The sequence below is a fragment of the Lithobates pipiens genome, unplaced genomic scaffold (genome assembly GCF_037356315.1).
Source record: "Lithobates pipiens isolate NorthernLeopardFrog02 unplaced genomic scaffold, aLitPip1_a1.2 Scaffold_18, whole genome shotgun sequence".
NCBI classification, from domain to species: Eukaryota; Metazoa; Chordata; class Amphibia; order Anura; family Ranidae; genus Lithobates; species Lithobates pipiens.
In genome coordinates this window covers 153,406,015-153,419,138 of record NW_027507758.1, presented here as the reverse complement: position 1 = coordinate 153,419,138, position 13,124 = coordinate 153,406,015, and the positions used below count along the sequence as shown (strand labels likewise).

At 42.3% G+C, this 13,124-nt stretch overlaps 1 protein-coding gene across 2 annotated transcripts in view; it reads left to right on the top strand.

Moving 5' to 3' along the window:
* The window catches only part of RGS17 (regulator of G protein signaling 17), a 195,388-nt gene that overhangs the window by 160,947 nt on the left and 21,317 nt on the right, over nt 1-13,124 (top strand). For both annotated transcript variants that reach the window (XM_077486289.1, XM_077486288.1), the window contains exon 4: nt 1,974-2,208. In XM_077486289.1, the coding sequence (XP_077342415.1) occupies nt 1,974-2,208 (235 nt within the window). The remainder of the gene's footprint in view (nt 1-1,973; nt 2,209-13,124) is intronic.

Sequence of the window (13,124 nt, the reverse complement as noted above, 5' to 3'; positions counted from 1 at the left end):
ATACTTACCTGAGCCCCATTTCTATCCAGCGATGTAGATGTGTGCCTCTGTCATCTGGTACTCTTCCTCCTGATTGGTTGAGACACAGCAGCGGCGCTATCGGCTCCCAATGCTGTCAGTCAAAGTCAAAGTTAGCTAACCAGGAGAGGGAGGGTGGGGCCGAACTGCGGCTCCATGTCTGAATGGACACATGGAGCTTCAGCTCAGATGCCCCCATAGCAAGTTGCTTCCTGTGGGGGCACTCAACAGGAAGGAGGGGCCAGGAGCACCGGCGAGGGACCCGAGAAAAGGAGGGTCCAGGCTGCTCTGTGCAAAACCATTTCACAGAGCAGATAAGTACCCTAGATGTATACACACAGTGCCTGTTAACCCCCCGAGGGGTAATATATTCTGGTGAGTGTGGTCCTGAAAGGGGGAGCACAAGTGGAAGCACTTTCACATAACAAGGATATAGCTATATTTATTGGGAAGAATAAGCAATATAAGTAATATTGGCAGTATAGCATGTTATTATCAGCACCAGGATTTTTATTCACTGGATGCACATTGTTTGGTATCTCCTAAGGAGGGGAAGTGTATTAGATGAGGTTTTTAATTTTTTTCTTTCTTTATTTTCTAATACATACCCCAGGAGGATTCCTGAGGGGGGAGGTGGTTTATAGTTCTGTTAAATCATTTGTTTTTACACATACCTTATTCACTTTATATCCCATACCAGGGTTGTTTACATGGCACAGCCAAGAGAGGGAGGTGCACTATACAGAAGATCACCATATTGTCTGGGACCTTTTTGAAGCATTTTTGGCAGTGCCACACCAACACCAATCCCACAGTTTAAAAACTTGTTCACTAAACTGATTTTTAAAGATTAGTAAAATTTTACATATTTGGTCGCTTGTTCTTGTATGGATTAGGTCATGTCCCTCAAAGGCAAGTGTTTAACTAAGTTATCCTGGTTGTGAATTTTCCTATCTTTGTTCATGGCAGAACTGACAAAATGCAAAACTTGCTAGGATGTTCCTTATCCAATCATTGCAAAGTGCATGTTAAATTATACAATGGGTTAATTATTGTTAACTATGTTTGGTGCCGTTACTAAGTATTTGCACAAGTACTTATATTTTATATATTAAAACCGATACCCAGTTCACATATATGCAAGTTGGATGTGTTTTGAACCGCATCTGATTCGCATGGCATGTGAAACTGCATCCTTTTCATTGGAGCTGGGTCACTATACTATACGGTATGTATGTACGGGCCAGCCTCAGAGTGTTTTTAAAAAAAGTCCAGTATGATTTTGAGTCCAGTTCAGGTGCGTTTTCCATTGTCATACAGATTGACAATTCGCACCTGAATCACTACTGAACCGCTGAACAAGGCCGTGCCAGAGGGGGCTTAAATCCTGCTGTCAAAACCGGGCTGCACATATGTGAACCCTTACAGTTACAGATCTTCATATTCTTACTGTCACATGACACTAAATATAGGTATCGGTAATTGGTATTGGCGGTTTTATTGGTCGGAAGTTGCAACAGCTGAGTCTGATTTTAATAAAATACACTTGTGCTGTCATGTAATTTATGTGTTATAAATGTGCTTGTAGTTTTTGCAACTTCTGTGGTTTTGACAAAGCACTTCTATAGTGTGAAACGCGTCAACCTACCTGCATTTCCCCTGCCTGTACCCATCCAGAGCTATTAATATTTATGCTTCAATAAAGACTTTATACTTTATTTTCTGTGTGGGTGTGCTGCCGATCTGCGGATTCTCTGTTCCATGGTATTGGCGAGTACTTGAGAAAAGGTATCGGTACTCATACTCGATTTTAAAAAGCTGGTAACGGTGCATTCCTACTGATCTTTCAATCAGTAAATCCCAGTATTAGTAAAGTAAATGTATAAGTTAGTTAAAACATTTGTACGTCCCAAATGTTTACAGAATGATGTTAATGTAATTATTTTGAATTTCAGCAAAAGCCCTACTGCAGAGGAAATCATATCTTGGTCCCACAATTTTGATAAAATGATGAAAAGTCCTGCTGGAAGAAATCTGTTCCGGGAATTTTTACGCACAGAATACAGTGAAGAAAATCTTCTCTTCTGGCTGGCATGTGAAGACCTGAAAAATGAGCAAAACAAGAAACTGATTGAAGAAAAGGCTAGGAATATATATGAAGATTACATTTCTATACTCTCACCAAAAGAGGTACTTTTTACTATACATATGCAAATAAAGGCCAAATACACATAAATCAGTCAAGTGGAGATCAGTCAATGTGTGTAAGCTACACTCATTTCATTCTCCATATATGCTCCTGTCTAAATTTGATATTCTAGTAACCACAGTACCTGCAACTTATGCTTTAAAATTTAAACCGAGCCAAGATATTTTTATTAGTTTTGAATTACTGTGGCAAGAAAAAGTATGTGAACACATTGGAATTCACTGTATTTCTGCAGTATTTTGCCATAAAAGTGACCTGATCCTCAACTGAATCACCTTCTGTGTGCAGAAGAAGGTGATTTTTACCTGAGACCATCTTGATCCAGCAACGCTGCAAAAGTGTCTCTGCTGCCTGGGACTCCTCTCTCCTCATTGGCTGAGATGGCAGCGTGGCACCATTGCTCCTGCTGCTGTCAATCAAAGTCAGTGAACCAATGAGGAGAAAGAGGGGGTGGGGCCAAACCATGGCTCTGTGTCTGAATGGACACACAAAGCTGCAGCTCAGCTTGGGTGCCCCCATAGCAAGCTACTTGCTGTGGGGTCACTCGGCAGGGGGGAGGGCCAAGAAGTGCCAAAAAGGGATCTGAGAAGAGGAAGATCAAGGCTGCTCTATGCAAAACCACTGCAGAGAGTAGGTAAGCATGACATATTTGTTATTTTTAACGAAAATTAACTGAGACTTTAGTATCACTTTAAGCTGATAACACGCAAAGAATTCTAATTTGTGTTATCTTTACTGAACACATCCATTAAACATTCACAGTACTGGAAAAAAAGTAAGTGAACCCTTAGGGTTAATAGCTGGTTGAACCTCCTTTGGCAGCAATGACTTCAGGCAAGCGCTTTCGGTAGCTCTAGATTAGACCTACACAACATTCAAGAGGAATTTTTGAGCATTTTCTTTACAACACTGCTTCAGCTTTGACATAATTCAAAGGGGTTCTCATACATTTTCTTGCCACTTTACCTCATTTGGTAAAAAAAAAAAAAAAAAAATGACTGCAGTTCTCCTGCAGCTTTGGAGAATTTGATAGTAAACATCTGGTTATAGACATTAGATAGCTGCTAAATATAGAGCAATGGTCTGTAGCTGTTTTGCAAATAATTGTTGCATAAACATGAATATGTCACCTGAATCTGGCCATAACCAGATCAAATTTCAGCCATTTCCTGCTGGATCAGCTGAAATTCAAACCATTGGTGGCTCTGTGGGCACCACCTGGCTCAACAAACTTCTATCTGAATCTCAAAGGAGCCAGGTAGAAAAGGTTGGCCAAACAGTGACTGCATCCAATCAGGGCAGTCACTGTTTGGGTAATTAGAAAGCTGTAAGCACTGGCTGTTTTAATATAGTAGTCAGTACAAGAAATTCCTCTATCTGTGCTGGATGTACAGCCCAGCTTTGGCAGGTTTATTGGGATGAATTTACAGGTGCTCCTGGCACTGCCCGTAATCTGGGAAAAACATTGGTGATCATGGATATCATGAGAAAATCAATCCAACTGACACTCTGTTCTCCTAAAACAATCAGCCAGGGGTTTCTGCCAAACGCCTTTTAACATTACTGTCATCTCTCTACCCTCCTATTTTTTCCTGATCATTTTATGCTCGTGGAAAGAAGAAGATGGGGTATAGGATTAACATAAGAATGTTGTTTTGTGCAAGGCATATAAATGGTAAAGAGGCATCACAGAAGTAAATATACTCAAATTTCAATTTTATTAACAAGAATTTAAATAAGAGCCTTTAAGCATGAAAAGCGACATAAGCAGAAGTATTGCCAATGCTTTCTTTGGTCATGCCTCCTTTTTGGGTCACAGGAGCACACCTATTTCTGCATGCCTGTGACCCAGAGTCATCCGACAGAGGCTAAAACCCACTATCGGCAGCTGTCACAGAGCCGCTCTAGGCTCTGCAGCAATCCCAACAATAATGTTGGGATCCACCCAGATGCCTGACTGGCAGCTGATAAACCTCTCAGCCCGCCGCTGAGAGCCTAAGCCTGCTGCTCCTGCCCCCGCCACAACCCAACACTCCAGTGAACGCTGGAGGGGCAGAGCAGGTGATTGACAGTCACCACTCTCTACTCAGTGAAGGCCAAGGACTGAGTGATCAGCGGTCATGTGATCACTCGGCTCTTGGTCTTAGAACTGGAGAGGGACAGCTGCAGCATCAGATCAACACTGCAGCCACATAAGCAAGTATAATTTTTTTTCTTAAATCCTGCAAGAATAACATATAATAATAAAATGGTTGTAAAGGTAGAAGGTTTTCTTACCTTAAAGTGATACTAAATGTTTGTAATTTATAAAAAAATTTAATAAATAAGATGCATTAAGGTGAAAAAAACCCCTAAGGTTTACAACCCCTTATTTATTTTCTGGACTTCTGATAAGGACCTGTCACCTGCCCATCCTATTACATAGGGGTTTATTAGCCCCCTTGTGATAATAATAAAGGTAAATAAAGTTAAAAAAAAAGTCAAAAAATAAATTATAATAAAAGAAAAAAAATTAATAAAAAAAGCACCACCATACACACCCTAATGCATACATAAAAAGAAATCGCATCACCCACGTGAGGTATCACCCCAACCGTCAGAGTGAGAACAATAATTCTAAAGCCATAATTCATGGTCATCTCTAAACTGATAACCTGTAAAGGTTTTTAAAGTGCTACCTTTGGAGAATTTTGGATACCATAGTTTATGCCTAATTGGGTATAATGTGTTTGCAAGCATTAAAATTCATTTTAGTGTACTTTATTACTATATTTTATTAATTTATTACTATACTTTATTACTAGTACTTTATAATATTAAATAGCTGTGCAAATATCATGCAACATAAAACATTTCAATTGTTACAATGGTATTATCCAGAGTCCCTGCTTCCAGAAAACATATACTGTAATTGCTTGGGGATTTAGAGTAATTTCTAGCAAAAAAAATGCAGATTTTGCAAAAAATTACCCCAGTAAACTTTTAAAGTAATTATAATAACCTTGTAATATTAAAGTTTTTAAAATGATATGGAAAATGTTTTTATAACAATATATATAACCCCTTCTCTGCGTAATCAAACAATATAGTGCTCAGATCACTAGTAGCGCTGTGAAAAACATATAAACAAATAGAACAAAAAATATATGTGAAAAAATATATATAAAATAAAGTCCACTGTGCTCAAGGTGAAAAAATGATTTTAAACAAAGCATAAGAGTCCAGTGCATTCTGTCCCAAGAAACGTTGAAGTAATTTTATAAACACAAAGTCCACTCCTGTGTCTTCTTTACATATGCTTTAAATACATATGGCCTTCGGTGACTACCACTAATCGCCCCAATCCAGTGTAACTCACCAGATCATATTGCCTCTCATAATTCAGATTTTTATAATTCATAATTTTTAGGGCAGCATCCAGACCCAGTTTTGCTTCTCCTTAACAACCTCTCCTTCTGAACTCTGCTTTCAGTGTGATAATAGGCTCCTGAAATGTAAGGGAAAAAACGCTTCCAATAGTGTAATAAAATTCAAAACCAACATTTTATTCTATATGAAATGAGGCTCACCAGACAAATTCTTTTTTTTTCCAACAATAAGAATTTTATTGAGTTCAAGAAAAGAGAACAGAGTAATAATCTGACTCACACATAAGATAAGTTCATAATGGACAAAATTATAGAGAATATAAACGCCTAACAGATGGTGCTTTCAATAAGAAAAAATTGTAGATCAAGTGTTCTATAGTAGTCCAATATGAGGATAAGATAATAGGGAATAAAACTATAGTGGTAAACATTACTAGAAACAGTAATAGAAAATGGCAACATCCACTAAGTACTTATCAGTATGAAAGAGATAGCCAGTCAACACAACAGTTCCACACCTGTTCGAATCTGGGTAATGTATTATCTCTAATAGAGAGGGATTTTTCATATGTGTAATGAAGTTTTATTAGTGCCACTAATTCTGAGATCATGGGTGCCAGATTTTTTTTTCCACAATCTGGTGATCGGTGATTTGGCTGCTAATAGTATTTGAGCTACTGCATTTCGATACTGAACAGGGAATCATTTAATTCCCAATTCCCAAATTGAGTATAGCCAAAGATGGGTCTGGAGAAGTTATTATACCAGTGATATTGGATGTCTGGCACCAGAAACTCTTACATGTCCAAAATATATGTAGGATATTACCCACTTGACTGCAGCCCCTCCAACATAAAGAAGAGTGGTTAGAGAACATTATAGGGGGTGAAGTACCATCTAGAAATTATTTTTGATATAACTCCCAATGATTTATGCAATGCGCAATAGACTTGGAGTAACGCAAAGCTTTAAGCCATTGAGCATCTGAGAAAGTGGAGTGTAAATCTGTTTCCCATTTTATCATAGATGGAGTTCTGTGGAAAATCTCTTTACGCTGGAGGAGAGAGTAAAATAGGGAGATACCCTTGGTTTTAGAATAAAGAACAGTAAAAAACGTCCAGGCTGTCAGGTCACCTGAGGCCAAGTGACAGATGCACACCGTTGGGGTCAGCAGTGAATTGCTGCAGATGGAACTCTGGGTGTTTCAGGAAAGCAGGTCCACTGGAGCACCAACATGGATCCCATTGGGAACTAGAGCAGGGCACGGAGTCTAAGAGCCAGCAGGTGTTCACCAGAGCCTCTAGTGGCGAGGATTGACTGTTCTGCAACTGGTTCCAGGTCACGGCCCCCCAGGGTCTCCCAGTTAATGCTCACGGTAGGCTACAGGAGGACAGAGCAGAAGCAGCAGCCCAGGACAACAAGGGACAACAAGATAAGCCAAAGATTGGGGCAACTAGCAGACAAGTATAGACAGAGAAAAATAAACAAGATATAAAAAAAGGATAGATAGAGAACATGCCAAAGGTCAGGGTAACAAGCAGGCAGGGATAGTCAAAGAACAAGCCAAGATCGGTAACAGAAACAGACGTAGAGCACATGGCAAGCAGGAGACAGGAAACCAAACACACAATATTGCTCGGGCAAGGCAGGCTTGGACAGCACAGTGTTAAAATAGTGTTTCCTGTAGAGACTAGGGTGGAGCCACGCTGAGGGAAGATTACATAACCATGCAGGCCCAAGGCTGATACACAGACCAGAGTTAAGCAGACAGGGCATGAAGGTATTACTGGCGATTCATGACAATACCCCCCTTACGAGGCCTCCTCCTCCCTGCTTGGGACCAGGCTTGGAGGTGAACTTCAAATGGAACTTCCTCAGAAGACGAGGCGCAAAGATTTCAGATGCAGGAATCCAAGACCTCTCCTCAGGACCAAAACCTTTCCAACCCACAAGATATTGAACACCTTTACAGAAGTAAGAATCTAAAATTTCACTAACCTCGTACTCTTAATAATCCTCAGAGACTGGAGCCAAGGTAGGGAGAGGATGGGAGAACTCAGAGGAGAAGATGGGAGAACTCCTGAGGCTTTTAGGGATCTGGAGTTTAAAACAAACAGGATTTGAAATTTAAATTTGAAACAGCTTTGAAATTATATTTCAAGGACCAATGAATCTCTGGGCAAATTTCAGAGAAGGAACCCGTCTGATGTTTCTGGTGGAAAGCCAGAATTTGCCTCCTGGCTGTAAGGGAGGCGGCTTATGCCTGTGATAGTCAGCAAAACCTTTGAATTTGTTGGCGGGAATCATGAACATCAACCCACGTGGAATTGAATGATTCCTGAATGGTAGCCAAAGCTGGGACTTCAGAAGAACAGGTCATAGGAAGAGAGGATGTCTTCCATAAACAGAGACAAAGGGTGTCTTCTGAGATGATTATTGTGAGAGAACTCTGCCTATGGAGTAGAGATGCCCAATTATTGTGATGAGCCGAGACCAAGGTACAGAGAAAGACCTCTAACTCCTGTCTGACCATTGGATTGAGGATGGTAAGAAGAGGTAAAATCCAAGATAATGTTGAGGGATTTGCAAAAGACTCTCCAAAAACAAAAATTAAACTGAACAGCCCTGTCTGAAACAACATGGGAAGGGACTTTATGAAACAAAAATGGGAACCAAGGCAGGAGCAGAAGGTAAACCAGGAAGAGGAACAAAATGGGCCATCTTGGAGAATCAATCAATTACCACCCAAATGACCGTATTCTCAGAAGGTGGAAGATCGGTAATGAAGTCCATGGCAATGTGAAACGAAGGCTCCTTAGGAATGGGCAAAGGCATGAGAAGACCAGCAGGAGCTTTTGTGGAGGACTTAAACTGGGTACAGACATGACAAGCCTTAACGTAGTCTTTAACATCAGAATGAAGAGTAGGCCATCAGTAGTGGTGGCTAATGAGTAAGAAAGATCAGAGGGCCCCGGCATGACCTGCCACCTTGGAATCATGACTCCAATGAAGGATTTTAGTTCTTAACTTGGTTGGAACAAAGGTCTTGCAAGGAGGAATTTTTTAGTCCAGGATAGAATGAGCAAGAACACATGAGGTAGGAATGATCGACTCAGGTTCGGATGTGGCCTCCTCATCCTGAATGTCAAAAGACCTAGAGAGTGCATCAGCCTGACTGTTGCAGGAACCAGGTTTGTACGTAATAGAAAAATTTAAACGGGAAAAGAAAAGGCTTCACCTGGCCTGTCTGGGATTCAGAAGTTTGGCATTCTTTAAGTACTGAAGATTTTTATGGTCAGTGAAAATTGTTATGGAGTGCGCTACTTCTCCAATGCCAATTTAATCGCAAGAAGTTCCCGATCACCAATAGCTTAATTTTTCTCTTCCTGAGAATTTTTTGGGGAGAAAAACACACATGGTTGACATTTGCGCTCAAAGGTTTGAAGAAGCACAGCTCTCACCCCAGTCGAGGAAGTGTCCACTTCAATAAAAAATGGATCCCCAGAGTTAGGTCGCCCAAACAAAGGTCCAGAAACAAAGGCCTGTTTCAAGTCATGAAATGCAGAGACAGCTTCAGGGGGCCACTCCTTTGCATTTGCACCCTTCTTGGTCAAAGTGATAATAGGCGCAGCAATGGAAGAGTAATTCCTAATGAACTGTCTGTAATAGTTAGTGAACCCAAAAAAGCGCTGTGTGGCCTTGAGGCTTGCAGGAAGATGCCAGTTGGTAATGGCTGAGACCTTTCCAGGATCCATACGAAGACCTAAGCTAGAGACAAAGCATCCCAAAAACAGAACCTCTGAACATTTGAAAGAGCATTTCTCCAGCTTGGCATACAGATTGTTTTCTCTAAGGCCCTGAAGTACAATCCGGACATGGTTTCTGTGAACAAGCAGATTTTCTGAAAAGATGAGAATGTCATCCAGATAGATGACAACAGCAGATCCCTGAAGATCTCGTTGACAAAATTTTGGAACACAACTGGGGCATTACACAGACCAAAGGGCATAACCAAGTATTCGTAATGCCCATCTCTAGTATTAAATGCTGTTTTCCATACATCACCCCTCTGTATCCGGATCAGACTGTATGCACACCTAAGATCCAACTTAGTGAAATTGGAGGCGCGTTTCAATCTGTCGAACAGTTCCGGTATTAAGGGTAAGGGGTATCAGTTTTTGATTGTCAAAGCGTTTAAGCCTCAATAGCCAATTCAGGGTCTTAAGGTCCCATCCTTCTTGGCTATAAAAAAGAACCCTGCTCAAACAGGGGATGAGGATTTCTGAATGAACCCTCTCTTTAGATTCTCCGCAACATACTCAGATATGGCCTGGGTCTCCGGAATGGACAAGGGATAGGGCAGGGTTGCACTGGGAACAAGGTCAATGGCACAGTCAAAAGGCCTGCGAGGAGGAAGTACCTCAGCCGATTTTTTTGCAGAATACATCCTCATGATATACAGCAGGAAGAGCAGGAGATACTGATGTGGTGGCCACAGGAATTCTCTCCTTTGGGGTAGCCTTGAGTAGGCAGGATGAGAAACAAGAGGGACCCCAAGCCAGAATCTGCGCAATAGTCCAATTAATGTGTGGAGAATGAAGCTGTAACCAAGGAAGGCCCAATACAATGGGGGTTGAGGCTTTAGGTAGCATGAGAAAGGATATCCACTCCTGGTGGAGTACCCCTATAGACATCTCGACAGGGATGGTCTGGAAGCGGATAGGCACCCCAGGAAGAACAGTACCATTAGTCACCAAGACCACTAGTGAAGTGGTGAGAGGTGAAAGAGGAACTTTTATGGAAGATGCAGTTCCCCAGTCCATGAAATTTCCAGCGGCTCCAGAATCCAGGTAGGCCACAACTGCATGAGGGGAAGCTTTGAAATGGAGGATCACAAAAAGAACGAGACGGGATAATGCAGGTGATTTTGCAGGGTCCAATATGCCACCTTCCAGATGTATTAGACCCGCTTTTCTCAGACGGAGAGAGCAGGTGTCCCGAAAATGACCTTTGCCCCCACAGTAGAAACACATGCCCAAAGTTCTGTGCCTAAGACGTACTTCAGGAGTCCAGCTGCATAGGTTCCACAGCTGGCAAGGGATGCCCCACACACCGAGGAGAGGGGAGCTCGGGCTGGCTAAGGACCATGGACCATGGTACTGACGCCTTTTTTCTAGGGTTCTCTCCTAGAAGCAAATATCGATCTGATTGCAGAGGGAGATGATATAATTCAGACCTGAGGGAATGGTTCTTACTAACAACTCATCCTTCACTCTGTCAGAGAGGTCTTGTAAAAAGGTTGCAAATAAGGCCTCATTATTCCAGCTCAGCTCAGCAGTTAAAATGTGAAAGTGAAGGACATACTGTCCCACCGAAGAAGACTTCTGACGGAGACATAAAAATACATTGGCTGCAGAAGAAACATGGCCTGGTTCCTCAAAAAAAATATTCCAGAAGAGTTTCAGGAAGTTTGACAAGCTGGAGACCACTGGGCCATTCCTCTCCCACAGAGGAGCAGCCCAGGCTAAAGCCTCGTTGATCAGGAGGGAGATAATGTAGGCTATTGTTGCTCTATCAGAGGAAAAGTTGGAGTCCCAAGAAATGAGAAGGAGCTGGTGGATGCAACTAATTTGTGGTAGGGAATGTAAGCAGAGTAGTTACGACTGCCGGCTGTGATTGAGGTTGTTGAACCTGGGATTCAAAGGAAGCCTGAAGTTGTTCAAAGCAGGAAGGCCAAACCTTGCAGGAATTTCATTACTTGGGTCTGATTAGACTCCTGTGTCTCGAGTCTGTGGACTTTGCCCTGCAGCTGATCAACGGCAGTTAGCAGCAAATCAGCCAGGTCCAAGGCCCGAGCAAACTGTCAGGTCACCTGAGACAAGGTGACAGATGCACACCGTTGGAGTCAGGAGTCTACTGATAAGGTAGTGGACCATATGGCTGACTTCTGCGGATGGAACTCTGGGTGGTTCAGGAAAGCAGGTCCACTGGAGCACCAACACAGATCCCACTGGGAGCTAGAGCATAATATTCTCCAGGGCGTGGAGTCTAAGCCCCTGTACACACGGTTGGAGATTTCGACAACCAAATCCGTCGGATTTTGTCCGTCGGATTTTGTCCGTCGGATCTTGTCCGAAACTGTTGCATACACACGGTCGAACTAAGTTGTCGAAAAATCCGATCATTCAGAACGTGATGACGTAATTTCGTTACGATGGGACTACGTTCAGGCTAGTAGCCAATAGCTTTGATGTAAGAATTTGAACTGAGCATGCGTGGCACTTGGTCCGATCAAAACTCTCTACACATGATCGGAGTATGTGCGATCGAACCAGTTGGTCGGGAAATATTTCCAACATGTTGGAAAATTGGGTCCGACGGATATTCCGACGGAATCAGTCCGATGCATACCACACACAGTGGGATTATCCAACAACACGGTCCGATAGGACACATTCCGACGGATTCTCCGACCGTGTGTACAAGGGCTAAGAGCCAGCATGTGTTCACCAGAGCCTCTAGTGGTGAGGATGGCTTGCGCTGCAAATGGCTCCAGGTCGCAGCCCCCAGGGTCTCCCAGCTCATGCTCACGGTAGGCTACAGGAGGATAGAGAGGAAGCAGCAGCCCAGGACAACAAGGGATAGTCCGGAGATAAGCCAAAGATCGGGGCAACTAGCAGACAAGGATAGACAGAGAACACGCCAAAGGTCAGGGTAACAAGCAGGCAGGGATAGTGAAAGAACACGCCAAGATCGATAACAGAAACAGGCGTAGAGCACACGGCAAGCAGGAGACAGGAAACCAAACATACAATATTGCTTGGACAAGGCAGGCTTGGACAGCACAGTGTTAAATAGTGTATGCTGTAGAGGCTAGGATGGAGCCATGCTGAGTGAAGATTACTTAACCACACAGGTGTGAGAGTGCAGGCCCAAGGCTGATATACAGACCAGAGCTAAGCAGACCGGGCATGAAGGTATTACTGGTGATTCATGACACAGGCCTGTGGATGTGCATATATAATATGAGGGTTTTTGTGTCGTCTTCAAGAAGTGACCAATGCAGAAAATAATCAGAGGGGTAAATATTATAGGTGATTGGTTCTCTTTATGGGAAAGGATGAAGTGTCAACAGGGGACTACAAGTCAGCTAAAAGGAGTGCTTTTAAATCTTTGGTTTATACCAGAGTGGCTTCTATACCCAAACATTATCTTAAGGAGAGTGAAACCAATGTCTTAGTTGAGTGAGTATAGTAATCCTTAAGACCTATAAAGCCAACACTTACAGCTTTTTTATGTTTGAGTAAGTGCACATAGAAACACCTTGCTCTTTTATTTACCCAAATACATTTTTTGAGAAGGTAAGTGAGCAGAAATACATCTGTTTAATTGAGATGGGGTAGGTCTGGAATATATAAAGAATTGTTGGTAATATCATAATCTCGAATATATGGCTAATCTGCCCATCCAAGAGAGTTTTCAGTGGGACAGTTGGTTGGTTTCCTCCATTAAGTTTGCGATGAGCAGTT